We start from the raw sequence: 18,021 nt of genomic DNA on the forward strand, positions 1-18,021 counted from the left end.
AACAAACATCCCTACTGTCTTCCCCGTTCCTCCCATAAACCAAATTCGTCTTCTCTCCCTCCTAACCAATCAAATTTGCCATTTTCAACTTTCATCAAAATTTGCCATCTCCAACTGAACATCATAATTTGCCATTACCAATTCATCATCAGTCCCTCCTAGGGAGGGAGAGATGGAATCACCCCAATGTCTCATCCACGTCGTGATGCGTCTCACAAATCCACAGCAATCTCATTTCCTGCAACAAAACAAAGAAAACACAGGTGTGGAGTCATCATCATCACCACAGGTAAGTGGCTGCGTATGGTGCGACAGGTTCATCAATCCTAACTATTTCCTAAATGACTTTAACAACTTTACACTACCCGGGGTCTTTCTCCGGCCAAACCATTGGCCCTCTTACACTATGGGTTCTAAAAACCAATTCCCATTGGCCAAACTGTGGTGCTCTTCAATTTGGGGTCTCACTCCCCCGATTCCTCTCCCGGTGCCCTCGCACAATTTCTGGGCTGTGGCGTGTACCTCTCCCAGTGGGTCTACCCACCTGCACACCTCCACCACTGCAGTTGCCTCCGAGCTTACCTGCTCCTTACCCTAACCTAACTACCTGGGGAAGGCCCTCTGGCGCTCTCCCCACTCGGTGCCCTCTCTGGCACTGGGCTGCCCGATCCACACCCGGGATCCTCAGGCACCCACTCACAACTACCGGCTCCCAGAGCCCACCTGCGGCCTCACCTGGCCGACATCCTCACAGTGGTGGAGTGCCCAACCAACTACACACACTAACAGGCTACACGCCCAGCCATTTCCACAACACTAATGCACCCATTCACAATACCATTCTGCAACCGCACCACAAATGCCAATATCCAACCACAATTTACCTGTACCCTCTACCTAACACTTACACTACCCGCCCCGGGTACTCGTGAAAGGGGTCCACTCTTCCCCCATCCACACCTTCGCACCATGCACACCACTCCGTACCACTTACTCCAACTCTCTCCACACACCTGTACCTGCACACCTGTGCTCTCACACCTGGTGCCACCTGCACCCTTCTCTCCCCAAGCGCATTCGCGCTGATCCACAACACTCACTACTCATACACTGCTCCACACACCTGTCCAGTTGCACACCTGTGCAATCACACCTGTTCAATTCTCACACACACGGCATCATCTCAGCTAACTACTCCCTTCTGAAACTTGCGCTTCCCAGTCGTCCCTTTAAACTATTGCGCTCCCACGTCATTATCATCCACACTAATCTACCTGCGTCCCCACTACAGGTATCAGTCACTAACTAAACTTAACGTTACCTAATGTCATCTCTTCTAGATCCCTACAATATAACCTAACCCACCCGGGCTAGTTTTCACTGCCATACACCCCATAATCTAGTGCTCCTTTGCCCCACCTGGGAAGGATGGTGGATTTGCCATCCCACCCCATCGGGGGTCTCTCACTACCAATTTTGCACATCAAATTTCAACAAATCAAAAATTTGCCAATCACTACCCATCATCTGCCAATCACTACTGCCAATCCTTTGCCAATCATCAAATTTTGTTTTTCTCTAATTTTGGGGCCAAAACACTAACCTCATCACCCAGTCTACTCACTACTGCCTCTCGGTGCGCCAATTCCTGTCCAAAGCCCGGCTTCGTAAAGCCAAGCCATGAATGCGGGTTGTTCTGTGCCAGCGGCTGGATGCGTCCGGCACTCGGTGCAGGGACGGGGGCTTACCCGGGCCGAGATCCCACGCACCATCTCGGCGTGGAGCCATCCAATGTCCCGATCTCGACCTGCCGGACTGCCTCAACAAAAAGTGGTCGCCATGACGACCCTTTCTATCGGGCTGCCCGCTCCGCCTAGTGGAGCACGGACGCGGCCGTTCAAAGCGAGGCCCAGCACGCACCGAGGGCCCGCTTCGGCTAAAAGTCGACCTAACCTCTAACCTGGTTACCGTCGATGCTTCACCTGGATTCTTACACCCTACAGCCCGTTCCTTGCTCACACATCCAGCCGTTCCCATGCTACCTTTCCTTACACACCCAGGTACACCCATTCCACTCACAGCCTTGGTCACACACCTGACCACCGAACACTTTGGCACACATTCGTTGGTAGCACACCTCACCAACACACCTCTTCGCACCCCCTCCTCTGTCACCTCCTCTGTGACAATCACAGGTGTGCCCTCATTCGCACACCCAACCACGTGCCTCACCACCAACTCCAGCGTGCATTCCCACTCACGCTCTACCATTCCAGGTGTGCATCCTTCCATCCCAGGTGTACATCCTCGCTCACCTGTCACAACCACCTCACTCTCCTTGTCACTCTCACTACTCTCACCTCCATTCTTGACAGCGCACTCACCCTTACTCTTGACAGCGCACTCTTTCCTCATGCACCTGTCCGTCACACACCTTTCTCGCGCACACTCTCCCGTTACACCCTCTGTAACACTCACCACAGGCATGCATTCTTCCTTGCCTTTGACAGCGCACTCTTTCCCCATGCACCTGTCCGTCACACACCTTTCTCGCGCACACTCCCCCGTTACACCCTCTGTAACACTTACCACACCGCGCTTCCATGTGCTCCCTCGCACACACGCTACGACCGACTCACTCTCGCCAGCACCCTCACTCCTTGGCACGCACTTTTTCCTCACACACCCCAGAGTCGGACTTTCTCGCACACCTCTTTTTTCGCACACCAGACCTGTCGCACACTTCACCAACGGCCTCTCACGAACACCCAGGTCCATCTCGACCCCCAAGCTTCTTAAATCCCCTGGCGCATCATACGCACGACCATATTGGTCACCACTTACACCAGGTCCTCTTCCTCTTCGCTTCTCCTCCATCACCTGCGAATCCCTCATCCGGTTAATGAGCACATCATCACGATCCAAACACAGACTTTGGACCAATTCTTTTACTTCCTCCTTTATCTCCTTTTTATCCCCTCTCCGTCGCTTCTTAATTTCGCTCACCCCTTCTTCCACTTCCTCTAATTTCTGCTTCACCTCCTTTATTCCCCGGTACGTCTCCTCAAGCTCATCCTCTAAGGCTACCTTGACCGTTTCCAGGTGCGTCCTCACCTGCCGGTCCTTCGTCTCCATTACCTCTATCACCTCGTCCAACCTCGTTGTCAGTCCCTCACGTACCATCTGACATTCCCTCTTTGTCGCTATCAAGTCGTTTTTTATGTCGTTTTGTGTCGCTTTTAAACCTCCTAATACCGCAGTGTTCCTTTGAACCTGCTCCACTAACTCCGTTTGTCCCACCGTCAGCTGCTCCACCTCCTGCGTCAGGTCCTCTATGCCCCCTTGTAACTTTACAGTCCCCTTTCTCACCTCCTTCTCCATGTGCTCCTTACAGTGCCTCACCTCCTCGCGCACGCCTCCGACCTCCTCACTCACACCTCTTCTGATCTCCTCTCCCATCACTTGCATCTCCTGCCCAGATGCCACCCTCATCTGCTCCATTTCCTCCCTGTGAGCATCCAGTTTGGTTTCTACCCCCATTCTGACCCCCTCTATCTGCTGCTCCATTTGTTTAACTTCCCTTTCCGCTTGGTCCCTCATGTCCCTCAATTTGCCTTCCATACTGTTTTCTAACCCTATTAACCCATTTCTCACTCCCTCTATCTGATTCTCCTGGGCAGCCATTCTATTTTCTACCGCCTCTAACCCCTTTTGCATCCCTTCCATTTGATTCTCTTGAGCGGCCATTCTGTTTTCTACCCCCGTTAACCCCTCCTGTATTTCCCCTAATCTATCGTCTAGTTTCCCAAATTTCATGTCTAATCCCTTAAAATTATTGTCTAATCCTTTAAAATTATTGTCTAATCCCTTAAAATTATTGTCTAATCCCTCACTGGTACCCCTCGCTTCGTCCCTCATTACCCCCATTTCGTTTCCCATTACCCCCAATTGCTCACTCTGAGCCCTCATTTGCTCACTATTCTGGGCCATAAGGGCCTTCATTTGTATTAAAAACAAGTTCAAATCCACCGGTGGCGCTGCCACGGTCGCGGTCGCGGTGACCAGCGAGGCGCCATTTTGTGCGTTTGCTACCCTCGCTGCTTCGCTCTCCTCCTGTCCCTCATGTCCCTCAATTTGGTCCTGGACCGACCCTGCCTCACTCTCCCCTACCGGACCCCAGCTGTCTTGATCCGCCATAGCGCGACTTTCAAAATTCGGGTTTTTATTTTCGTATAACAAAATCAAATTTCGCCGTTATAATTTCGCGCGGGAAACGCGCTCCGAATCGATTCTAATTGTTACAAATTTGGGCCTAATAAATTTAGTCCCGGGTCCGAATTCCACTCCTCGACACCAATTGTTACAGACGTGGCTTAGATGTTATTTACCGAGCGGTTTGGTATGACCACGTCTGCACAAGTTACCTGATTATACCCGAACGTTGACTAATCGCGCTACGCTAGGTCAATGAAGGAAAAGACACACGGCTGGGATTAAAATGACACGACACCATGGATACGGTTCTCAAGACCTCCGGAGGAGATTATATTCGTTCGGAAGGTCAGATTACAGGGACGAGAGGTACAGCATAGAAAGACAAGCACTTAGACACAATCTTATCTTAACCCCAACAGACGACAGATAAACGGGACAAAAGGCTGACTCACACGGGGATTGATGGCTAGGAAAGGCAGGATCGATGGCTCCAGGTGCACCTGGGCTCAGGGACAGAATCGACTCGGTCCGGTCCAGAGATGCAGCATGCAGGGAGGTCGCAGCGCTCGGAGGTAGTGACTTGCTCTTCTTCAAGCTGGGGGCGCATCTGACCTCACATCCGGTGAGTCGCTTCGTATATCCGGCGGGGAGTGACACGCCCTCGGCTCGTTAGCTCCGCCTCGTGGAATCGGCACGTTGCTTCTCATTGGGTGCGTGCGGGGGGTTTACCGGGGGCCGCCCTTGATGAGGAGCTGACAGCCAGCCCCTTCGTGGTAACCCCGTGGAGCGCATGGTCATGGCGGCTAACCGAGCTGGTGGGAGGACGCACACTCCCCCCGCGCGCCGTGGTTGTAGTTGTTGTTGTAGCTGTAGTTGTTGTTGTTGTTGTTGTTTGGGGAAGAAGATGGAAGGAGGTATGGGAAAGGTCCTAAACTCACTACTGGTGCCATATAATCACATTCTGGTGCAACGAAGAGTCAGAATTAATGGAAAGGAGTCCTTAACTGACATAGACTAAGAATAACTAGCAAGATGTCCGAAAGTTGTCTACGTGAGATGCGGTGGACCTGGGCACGACATTTAACGGGGGAAGAAGGGGAAGGTCGGCTCTACTGATTGTTGTTTACAGACAATGGGACTAGGGAATGGGGGATTGGGGATAGTTGGGGAGTATTGGGGAAATAGGGGAATATTTACAAGCGGATATGGAGGCCAAATTCCATATTCGCAACAATATATATATATATATATATATATATATATATATATATATATATATATATATATATATATATATATATATATATATATATATATATTGTTACGGACGCGGTTTAGATGTTATTTACCGAGCGGTGGTATTGCCGCGACCGAACATTTATTCCCCGACTAGACCCCGATTCCACCCAGACGTTGACCAAATCGCGCTATGCCAAATCAATGATGGATAGGACGCGACGACTGGGAAAGAGGAAACGACGCAAGGGGTACAGTTCTCAAGACCTCCGGAGGAGGGTATAATTACAGTGGTGGAGAAAAGGGGGTAGATTACATGGCAGAGTGAGGTAAAAGACACAGAAGAGATGGGCACTTAAATACAATCTTATCTATCCCAGACAGACCACAGACAAACGGAACAAGGCTGACTTACACAGGGATTGATGGCAGGGAGGGACAGGTAGTTCGATGGCACAAGGTGCACCTTGGCTCGGGGACAGGATAAAGCACAGTCCAGTCCAGAAGATGCGGGGAGGCCTCACAGCGCTTGGAGGGTATGTCTTGCTTGCTCCAAGCTCAGCGCGCATCTGACGTCACCTCCCTCTCCCTGCGCATGCTCAGCGGGGAGTGACACGCCCTCGGCTGGTTGGCTCTGCCCCACTGGGGCCGGTCCGCCGCTTCCATTGGGTGCGGGGGTTACCGGGCTCCGCCCTTGACGAGGAGCTGACAGGGAGCCCCTATTTGGTAACCCCGTCGAGCACATGTTCGATGGCGGCTCGTTGGGGAGGCCTGGTGCCCTCCCAACACCCCCTACCAACCAAACCGGAGTGAGGACGCGCACTCACCGCGCCCGCCGCTGCTGTTGTTGTTGTTGTTGTTGTTGCTGAACCGTGAGGAAGAGCTGCGGGGAGGTATTGGGAGGTCCTAAACTTCCTAACGGTGCCATACAATCACATTCTGGTGCAACGAAGGGTCAGAATTAATGGAAACGAGTCCTTAACTGACATAGACTAAGAATAACTAGCAAGATGTCCTATAGTTGTCTTACATGAGATGCGGTGAACCTGGGCACGACATTTAATGGGGGAAATAGGGGGAGGTCGGGTCTACAGAGTGTTGTTTACAGAAAATGGGACTAGGGAATGGGGGATTGGGGATAGTTGGGAAGTATTGAGGAAATAGGGGAATATTTACAAGCGGATATGGATGGATGCAAATCCCATATCCGCAACATTGCACCCTTCTCTACCTCGGGGCGTCCTGACCCGATACATTTTTACCTACTTTAGTGTGGCACTCAGATGTAGTTCCCTCTACTATTAACTCAACCCTGAGTGCGACAGTTTTACAGATGTTCACAAATGAGTAAATATGTCCCCCTGCGACGTTGCACCCTTCTCCTAACAGAAACACACCCACAGGATAACCGAATCGCGGAAAGCATCCTCAAACTAAACATACAGCCGGTAGGGAGCATCATTTATACAAGACTACACTGATATTTACACTACGATCCAGGACCTGTTCTTTGAGAAACACATGCAGATGTTATGCATAGGGAGAGCACGCATGCCAGCATCGATACACCAACCCACAAGTGCCCTGTGGCCCTACGGCCTTTAATAATGTGCAGAGCACCCCGTCCAAGCATCAAAAGCACCACCCCATTACGCACAGTCAGCACCATCCGGTGCACCAATAAAGTGTTCATAAAAATGTACAATTAAGTGTCCATGGTCACCGGTGGTGTCGCAGCCGGCCGATGTTCTGCCGCTGGTCTTGCCTTCATGGAGTGCACTTGGCCTTCTGGCTTCTTTAGAAATAAGGAAAGGCGCCAACCGCGTCCATTTCTGAATTGTGGCCGTCAGGGGGGCCAACTAAAAGTGGTTCACCTGTATGGCATAGGTGCCACGTTGACCCAGAGGTCCATCCACGGGTGATGCTTGACCGCAAAAGAACTGCGGTCCATTGTGGGCGGCCACAAAAATTGCGGTCCATATGGTGTATCGATCCAGGCAGCAAGCAGCGGAAGTACAGGCCCACAACTGCGGAGCCAGCACCTCTCTCTCCTCTCTCTCTGCCCCAAAGCCAGATCCTCGGAGGTGGGAGACAAAAGAAGACAAGTGAGTAAGGTGGTAATGGCGCAAAAGTGCACGCAATACAAGGTAATGCACACTGGGGGCACATGGGAACCAGGTGAGACAGGTACGTTCCTACCGTACGCCCCCCCCCCCCCCACCAGGTAACCTACATTGCCCCTCCCTTACCCCTTACTGTATCCACAAAACACAACACTACCCATAAACATCTACTTTACACATCAACAAACGTCCCTACTGTCTTCCCCGTTCCTCCCATAAACCAAATTCGTCTTCTCTCCCTCCTAACCAATCAAATTTGCCATTTCCAACTCTCATCAAAATATGCCATCTCCAACTCATCATCAGTCCCTCCTAAGGAGGGAGAGATGGAATCACCCCAATGTCTTATCCACGTCGTGATGCGTCTCACAAATCCAAACAGCAATTCTCATTTCCTGCAACACAAAACAAAGAAAACACAGGTGTGGAGTCATCATCATCACCTCAGGTAAGTGGCTGCGTATGGTGCGACAGGTTCATCAATCCTAACTATTTCCTAAATGACTTTAACAACTTTACATTACCCGGGGTCTTTCTCCTGCCAAACCATTGGCCCTCATTACTCTATGTGGTTCGAAGAACCAAAATCCCATTGACCATCTGTGGTGCACACCATCAATTTGGGTCTCACTCCCCGATTCAACACTCGGTGCCCCCGCACAATTTCGGTGGCTGGGTCGTGTGACGCTCCCAGCTGGTCCGCCCCCCTGCACACCTCCACCACTGTTGTTGCCTACCGAGCTCACCTGCTCCTCACCCTAACCTAACTAACTGGGGAAGGCCCTCTCGCACTCTCACCCCCTCAGTGCCCTCTCTGGCACGGGCTGCCCGATCCACACCCGGGATCCTCAGGCACCCACTGACACTAACGGCTCCCAGAGCCCACCTGCGGCCTCACCTGGCCGACATCTAACAGTGGCGGAGTGCCCAACCATTCACACTCATACTAACAGGCCACACGACCAGCCAATTTCACCACACCAATGCACCCATCCACAATACCATTCTGCAACCGCACCACAAATGCCAATATCCAACCACAATTTACCTATACCTTCTAACTATTCTTTAAACTACCCTCCCCGGGTACTCGTGAAAAGGGGTCCACTCTTCCCCCATCCACACCTTCGCACCATGCACACCACTCCGTACCACTTACTCCAACTCTCTCCACACCACTCATTCTCTGCTCCATATATTCCACACACCTGTACTTGCACACCTGTGCTCTCATACTTGGTGCCGCCTGCACCCTTCTCTCCCCCAAGCGCATTCGCGCTGATCCACAACACTCACTACTCATACACTGCTCCCCACACCTGTCCAGTTCTCACACAGCATCATCTCATCTAACTACTCCCCTCTGAAACTTGCGCTTCCCAGTCGTCCCTTGAAACGATTGCGCTCCCTCGTCATTATCATCCACTCTAATCTACCTGCGTCCCCACTACAGGTATCATTGTCACTAACTAATCTTAACGTCACCTAATGTCATCTTCGCTAGATCCCTACACACAATATCCTAACCCACCCGGGCTAGTTTTCACTGCCATCAACCCCATAATCTATAGCGCATCTGCCCCCAGTTTGTGAGGGATGACAGAGTTGCCATCCCACCACATCGGGCATCTCCCACTACCAATTTTGCACATCAAATTTCAACAAATCAAAAATTTGCCAATCACTACCCATCATCTGCCAATCATTACTGCCAATTCTTTGCCAATCATCAAATTTTGTTTTTCTAATTTCGGGGCCAAAACACTATCCTCGTCATTACAGTCTACTTACTAATGCCTCTCGGTGCGCCAATTCACTTCTAAAGCTCGGCTTCGTACAGCCAAGCCATGAATGCGGGTTGTTTGGTGCCAGCGGCTGGATACGTCCCGCATTCGGTGCAGGGAAGGAGCTTTACCCGGGCCGAGGTCCCACGCACCATCTCGGCACGGAGCCATCCCATGGCCCGATCTCGACCTGCCGGAATGCCTCAACAAAAAGTGGTCGCCATGACGACCCTTCCTATCGGGCTGCCCGCTCCGCCTAGTGGAGCACGGACGCGGCCGTTCAAAGCGAGGCCCAGCGTGGATCGCGTACGGCGGTCCTTTCGAACCCGCCGTGGCTCGGATCCCCGCTGGTTCTCGCGGCACGCGAAGCCCGGCACGCACCGAGGGCCCGATTCTGCTATAAGTCGCTCTAACCGCTAACCGTCGATGCCTCACCTGCATGCTTACACGCATACGCTACCCCTTTCTTGCTCATACATCCAGCCGTTTCCCTGCTCTTGGTCATTGCACCTTCTCTTACACACCCAGGTACACTCATTCCACTCACAGACTTGGTCACACACCTGACCACCGAACACCTTGGCACACATTCGTCGCTCGCACACCTCACCAACACACCTCTTCGCGCCCCCTCCTCGGTCACCTCCTCTGTGACGATCACAGGTGTGCTCTCACTCGCACACCCAACCACGTGCCTCACTACCAATTCCAGCGTGCATTCCCACACACGCTCTACCATTCCAGGTGTGCTTCCTTTCTCACCTGTCACAACCAACTCACGCTCCGTGTCACTCTTACTACTCTCACCTCCACTCTTGACAGCGCACTCACCCTTACTCTCGACAGCGCACTCTTTCCTCATGCACCTGTCCGTTACACACCTTTCTTGCGCACCCTCTTGCGCACACTCTTTCGTTACTTCCTCCGTAACACTCACCACAGGTGTACACTCTTCCTTACTTTTGACAGCGCACTCTTTCCCCATGCACCTGTCGGTCACACATCTTTCTCGCGCACCCTCTCCCGTTACATCCTCTGTAACACTCACCACAGGCGTGCATTCTCCCTTTACACCCTCCGTAACACTCCTCACTACGCGCTTCCATGTGCTCCCTCGCACACGTGCTACGACCGACTCACTCTCGACAGCACCCTCACTCCTTGGCACGCACTTTTTCCTCACACACCCCAGAGTCGGACTTTCTCGCACACCTCCTTTTTCGCACACCAGACTTGTCGCACACTTCACCAACGGCCTCTCACGAACACCCGGGTCCATCTCGACCCCCAAGCTCATTAAATCACCTGGCGCATCATACGCACGACCATATTGGTCACCACTTACACCGGGTCCTCTTTCTCTTCGCTTCTCCTCCATCACCTGCGAATCCCTCATCCGGTTAATGAGCACATCATCACGATCCGAACACAGACTTTGGACCAATTCTTTCACTTCCTCTTTGATCTCTTTCTTATCCCCTCCCCGTCGCTTCTTAATTTCGCTTACCCCTTCTTCCACTTCTTCTAATTTCTGCTTCACCTCTTTTATTTCCCGGTGCGTCTCCTCAAGCTCGTCCTCTAAGGCCACCTTGACCGTTTCTATGTGCGTCCTCACCTGCCGGTCCTTCGTCTCCATTACCTGTGTCACCTCGTCCAACCTCGTTGTCAGTCCCTCACGTACCGTCTGACACTCTTTTTTAATTACCCCTACGTCCTTTTTCATCTCCTTCTGTGTCGATTTTAAACCCTCTATTACCGCTGTGTTCTTCTTTACCTGATCCCCCAACTCCTTTTGTCCCACTGTCAGTTGTTCTACTCCCAGCGTCAACTCCTCTATACCACCTTGCAATTTTACAGTCCCCTTTCTCACCTCCTTCTCCATGCGCTCCTCACAGTGCCTCACCTCCTCGCGCACTCCTCCGACCTCCTCACTCACACCTCTTCTGATCTCCTCTCCCATCACTTGCATCTCCTGCCCAGATGCCACCCTCATCTGCTCCATTTCCTCCCTGTGAGCATCCAATTTAGTTTCTACCCCCATTCTGACCCCCTCTATCTGCTGCCCCATTTTTTTAACTTCCCTTTCCGCTTGGTCCCTCATGTCCCTCAATTTGCCTTCCATACTGTTTTCTAACCCCTCTAACCCCTTTTTCATCCCTTCCATTTGATTCTCTTGAGCGGCCATTCTGTTTTCTACCCCCGTTAACCCCTCCTGTATTTCCCCTAATCTATTGTCTAATCCCTCTATTCTACTCCCTAACCCTCCGATCTGGGCCCCCATGTCCTCCCTCAATTTCTCGCTATTGGACCCCATCCTTTGTTCTAACCGTTGGCTATTGGCCCCCATGTCCTCCCTCAATTTCTCGCTATTGGACCCCATTCTTTGTTCTAACCGTTGGCTATTGGCCCCCATGTCCTCCCTTAATTGCGTGCCCATTCTTTGTTCCAATTGTTCGCTATTCTGGGCCATAAGGGCCTTCATTTGTATTAAAAAAAGGTTCAAATCCACCAGCGGCGCTGCTACGGTCGCGGGCGCGGTCGCCGTAGCCATCTGCGAGGTGCCATTTTGCGCGCCCGTAACCTCGTGCGCGAGGACGCCATTTTGCGAACCTGCCGCCCTCACTGCTTCGCTCTCATGTCCCTCAATTTGGTCCTGGATCGACCCTGCTTCACTCTCCTCTACCGGAACCCAGCCATCTAGATCTCCCATAGCGCGACTTTCAAAATTCGGGTTTTTTTTGTAAAACAAAATCAAATTTCCGTGACTTATAATTTTGAGCGCGTTAAGCGCGCTTCGGGTCCATATCCCACTCCTGACACCAATTGTTACGGACGCGGTTTAGATGTTATTTACCGAGCGGTGGTATTGCCGCGACCGAACAGTTATTCCCCGACTAGACCCCGATTCCACCCAGACGTTGACCAAATCGCGCTATGCCAAATCAATGATGGAAAGGACGCGACGACTGGGAAAGAGGAAACGACGCAAGGGGTACAGTTCTCAAGACCTCCGGAGGAGGGTATAATTACAGTGGTGGAGAAAAGGGGGTAGATTACACGGCAGAGTGAGGTAAAAGACACAGAAGAGATGGGCACTTAAATACAATCTTATCTATCCCAGACAGACCACAGACAAACGGAACAAGGCTGACTTACACAGGGATTGATGGCAGGGAGGGACAGGTAGTTCGATGGCACAAGGTGCACCTTGGCTCGGGGACAGGATAAAGCACGGTCCAGTCCAGAAGATGCGGGGAGGCCTCACAGCGCTCGGAGGGTACGTCTTGCTTGCTCCAAGCTCAGCGCGCATCTGACGTCACTCCCTCTCCCTGCGCATGCTCAGCGGGGAGTGACACGCCCTCGGCTGGTTGGCTCCGCCCCACTGGGGCCGGTCCGCCGCTTCCATTGGGTGCGGGGGTTACCGGGCTCCGCCCTTGACGAGGAGCTGACAGGGAGCCCCTATTTGGTAACCCCGTCGAGCACATGTTCGATGGCGGCTCGTTGGGGAGGCCTGGTGCCCTCCCAACACCCCCTACCAACCAAACCGGAGTGAGGACGCGCACTCACCGCACCCGCCGCTGCCGTTGCTGTTGTTGTTGTTGCTGAACCGTGAGGAAGAGCTGCGGGGAGGTATTGGGAGGTCCTAAACTTCCTAACGGTGCCATACAATCACATTCTGGTGCAACGAAGGGTCAGAATTAATGGAAACGAGTCCTTAACTGACATAGACTAAGAATAACTAGCAAGATGTCCTATAGTTGTCTTACATGAGATGCGGTGAACCTGGGCACGACATTTAATGGGGGAAATAGGGGGAGGTCGGGTCTACAGAGTGTTGTTTACAGAAAATGGGACTAGGGAATGGGGGATTGGGGATAGTTGGGAAGTATTGAGGAAATAGGGGAATATTTACAAGTGGATATGGATGGATGCAAATCCCATATCCGCAACAATATATATGTATATATATATATATAAATAAATATATATATATATATAACACGACAATTTATGTGTGTGTATGTACTAGATATATATATAAATATAAATGTCATTGTCCCTCTGTGGCTGTCTGTCTACCTTTGTTCCTCATGCACGGGCACATCTTTTAAGTTACAAATTCCAAACTCGGGGTAAAAATACAAGTTTGTGTGGGGGTTAACATAGGCTATGTGGCTGCGGCCTCACACAGAGGTGTGGGGGCCGGGGGAAGGAATAAGTTATCTCGATAAATCTGTACCATGTAGTGCCAAGTGGTGATGGTAGCAGAGTGTTTACAATTTCCTTATTTAACTGGGAAACACTGAGGTTTCAACACTCTTTGCACAGGTAAATTTGTCCTACTTCCCTTCTCCCCATCCCAAAATGGTGGGGCCTGTCAAAGCCCCCCCCCCCCTCCCCAAAAGATGTATATGCAGTATATCTCTCCCCCTCCTTCCTCCTCCATGCAGTTCCCCTCCCATCCTCCTCCTTCCTCTCCCTCCCCTCTCCCTCCCCTCTCCCCATCCACCCCTTCTTTCCTTCCCCCTCCCATCCTCCTCCTTCCTCTCCCTATCTCCCCTCCCCTTCCCTCTGTTCCTCTTCCCTCCCCTCCCCCTTCTAGCAGCGAGAGACATGACGTCTAATTGGTCCGTCATCAAAGCGATGGGTAAGCTCTTCTAGTTAGATCATAAAAGAGAATAAGGTGCTGCAGCACAATGTTCTTATTTCTGTTTAAAGTACGAACCTTGTGCCACAGCACTGACATGACTAGAATCGATATGCTTCTATTATTTTACATCAAAACACCACAGCATTACTCATTTGGATCCACTTCATTACTTTCTGGAATCCTTGTCATTCAATGAAGCACAGTGAATTACCTCTTGTGTATAGTTATCTTGCAGCAAATGACAAACTGGCACTGCTTTGAGGATTTCCAGAAGAACAGGTGTCGGGTTTGGTCCGGATTTCCCTGTCTCCAAGCATTGGTCGCAGGATGTCGGACACTGGCCCAAGTCATTGCATTCAATAGAAACTGCTTGGGCCCCAGACTTATCCTCAGAAAGGCTGGCGACAAATGCTGCAAATGAGGGCAGCTTCTCCTCTCCGCCTTGTCGTGCCTGCCTCATGGGATCATAGGTCACTGTATGAACAAAGAATAAGAAAAAAAGATGAACATCAAGATAAATGCGTTCGCGGAATTTGCTGCTGATTATAAGTTCTGAATCAGATTATAAGGGGTTCTGCATTGTGGATTATGAATGACATTATTGCTCTGTAAGCTACAACTTAAAGAAATGCAGCAAGTACCTTCAAAATCATAAATAATTATCTAATATATAAAACTCTGTCTAACCACTGACTGACTGACATTAATGTTCGGTACCTCCCGGGTGTCATAAAAAGCCAAAATTTGGCATGCCGACGGCAATCAAAGACGGTACACCATGAAAAATCACAGAACTGTCGGAAAACGTCCGGAAATGAACATTCATGTAAAAAAAGAAAACCTCAATCAATATCTAGCATTTGAAAATTGTAATTTATATAACTGTAAACTGAAATAAACCTGACAATCATGTCCATAAATGAAAAAATATATAAAAAGGCCAGAAATAAAAATTTATGTAAGTAACCGTAAACACATCCATAAAAAAACCTCAATGGATATTGTCGTGTCACCGGGATTAAGACCCCTGGGTGACGGATGACCGAAACGAGCTTTAACTCCAAGGCGTATTTAGAACTTGGCGGGTTATCTTTTTGCGCGCATGGGAAGCACCTGTTCGGATGGCCGACACGGGTTTAATGACTCGACCCATAAATACAAATATGAGACAGCATAATTCACAATACAAGAATGAAATGGCAAAAATAAAGGGATTTAATGAAAATGAATGCAAGGATAATAAAAACGAAATACTGTATATATGGTGAGGTAAAACTAAATTCTAACTGAGGGACCCTCCATACTGACACTGAGACACAACAAGGGAAGACAAATAGAAAATGTGCTTATGTGGTGTGTTGGCCAGCCCTCAGCCTGGCGCCCCCAAATGGCCCTCGAAAGCCTGGTGGTCGTCGAACGGGTCTCGAGTCACCGCGTGGGAAAACACACGTTGGCACGAAGTCCCGCCCACAGCCAGCAGCCGGTGCGAGTCAAGCAGGCAAGAGCGCCTCCCTTGGTCTGCACGATCTTTCCACGTTCCACCAAAGCTCCGCACTCGCTCCACCAGCAGACACGGCTCGAAGCACAGCCATTCTCTAGTGTGACCAGGACAAAGGAAAAGAGCGAGCGAAGCGACCGTCCTTTACGCGAAGCCAGGACCAGTACAAGAGCAAAAGGCAAACACAGCCGTTCTCTTTGAAATCCAGCACAAAAAAGAGAGAATATGACCGCCTCCAACGAACGCCAGGACAAAGAGAGACCAAGATGACAAGACGGCTTCTTCTTGCTCTCCTAGCTCTCGAATGTTCAACCACTGATGTCACACTCTGTCCAATCACCGAGCGCTACTCAATCATCCCATCGCGCCTCCACCAATGACGAAGGCCGGGGTGTGGCCTCCTCGTTACGAGTCGGCGGGGGCGGAGTCCAATCTCTGTTTGGAAATGTTCGGATGACGTCAGGGTTTAGTTGCCGATTGGCAAATGTGCTGCGTTTATGTCGGGCTTTTATGGCTGTTGTAATGGCAGCAATGGCGGCTTTGTGAGCGAATGAGTCCATTGCCTGGCTGGCTGAGTTTTATAAGAACATTAGGGGAAAATCAGAGGCAAGCACGTACAGGGGAATTTTAACCATAAGCCCTATAATTAATTAGCACAAAACCACACTCTTTATGGCAACATGCAAACTCTTAACCTGAACATTTACCTTGCTTATGTACATCGAGATGGGTTTCTTCCTCTTCGCGTCACACGGTCCATACTAAAACCTGCACATTCTGAACTTTCCTAATGTATTTCATGCTTACCCCCACAAACGTAACAATATCTATAGTGTTTGAAAATTGAAATTTTATGACTGTAAACTGTGAAATAATCATGACAATAAAAGAAGAACCACCTTTAGAGGCCATTTTTCCCCGCAGAGCAGGGATTGGCCTTTTTTGGGCACCGTGGTCCCCTTTTTGAAGCAATGTTTTATGGCCGGATGCTCTTCCTGCCGCCAACCCTGTTAGTCGCCTCTCGCGACACACAGGGAATTACCAGTGAACTGGTAGTCAATTTTCCGACCTCGGAAGGATAACAGGCTGAGTCAACCCCCCTGGCATTAAATCAGTGATCAACCAGGATTCAAACCCAGGATCCTAGGATCCCAAGCTGGCACCCTAACTGCTAAGCCAACACCAGGCTCTGAAATAAACATGACAATAATGTCTGCAAATGAAACTTTATGTAAAAAACCACAAAGGCATCTGAAAAAAAAAACCTTCAATCGATATCTAGCATTTGAAAATTGTAATTTCTATAACTGCAAACTGTGAAATAAATATGACAATAATGTCTGTAAATGGAAAAAAACAAAAAGAGTCCGTAAATGGAAATTTATGTAAAAACCCGTAAACGTGTCCAAAAACCCCCCCAAAAAACCCTTAATCAATGTCTAGCATTTCAAAATTGTAATTTGTATAAGTGTAAACAGTGTAAACTGTGAAATAAAAATCTCAATGAAAATTTACATAAATACCGTAAATGCGTCTGTAAAATAAATAAATTAAAAACCTAATTTGATATCGAGATAATGCTTGCCCATAATCATAAAACTTGTATTTATTATATACCTACGTACGAAGGATTGTCTGTTATTGCTTACACAATGTGTAAATGTGTAAGCATACCCCACTTGTGTATATATATACATATATATATCACCCCCATCAAATTCCAAGACCTTTCAATGTGTTTTTCTGTACGTCGCACATTTACCGCTCAAGATTAGTGAAGTATTCTGTTTGAGCTTGGGTAACACCAGGTATCCCCGAATACGATAGATGGACAACGTGAGTGTGAGCTGAGTCGCTGATGGAACGTTTGGAAATGAAGAAGGAAATTGAATGTGAGAAAGCCGGTACTGCCTCAGATAAATGGGCAACTTTAGACATTGTAATGTGAGGGCAACTGTTCCAGGAGCATTATGTGTGTCTCAAAAAAGCGCAGCAGACAATGGAAGATGAATTATTTTAATCTCCCAATAATGTGCACACCATGCCAAGGGAGATCCAAGCCAAAGAGTTATGTACAGGAATTTAGGTAACGCCAGAGACATCTACAAGGCAGCATTAAGTTTATCACACCGCGTATTCAGACCAGACTCTTTAAGAGCATTTATCAATGTACCTGTGTGCTGGGATAATGACGTGTGCTGGGACAATGACGTGTGCTGGGACAATGACGTGTGCTGAGACAATGACGTGTGCTGAGACAATGACGTGTGCTGGGACAATGACATGTGCTGAGACAATGACGCGTCCTGAGACAATGACGCGTGCTGAGACAATGACGCGTGCGGGGACAATGACGTGTGCTGGAACAATGACGTGCACTGGGACAATGACGCATGCTGGGACAATGACGCGTGCTGAGACAATGACGCGTGCGGGGACAATGACGCGTGCTGGGACAATGACGCGTGCGGGGACAATGACGCGTGCTGGGACAATGACGTGTGCTGAGACAAT

At 49.9% G+C, this 18,021-nt stretch overlaps 1 protein-coding gene across 1 annotated transcript in view; it reads right to left on the reverse strand.

Moving 5' to 3' along the window:
- The window catches only part of LOC137439145 (astrotactin-2), a 1,262,948-nt gene that overhangs the window by 97,803 nt on the left and 1,147,124 nt on the right, over positions 1 to 18,021 (reverse strand). The window contains exon 17 of the mRNA XM_068134866.2: positions 14,221 to 14,483. Coding sequence (XP_067990967.2) covers positions 14,221 to 14,483 — 263 coding nt within the window. The remainder of the gene's footprint in view (positions 1 to 14,220; positions 14,484 to 18,021) is intronic.

This window comes from Myxine glutinosa, chromosome 13 (assembly GCF_964187855.1).
Source record: "Myxine glutinosa chromosome 13, kmMyxGlut1.1, whole genome shotgun sequence".
Taxonomy (NCBI): Eukaryota; Metazoa; Chordata; class Myxini; order Myxiniformes; family Myxinidae; genus Myxine; species Myxine glutinosa.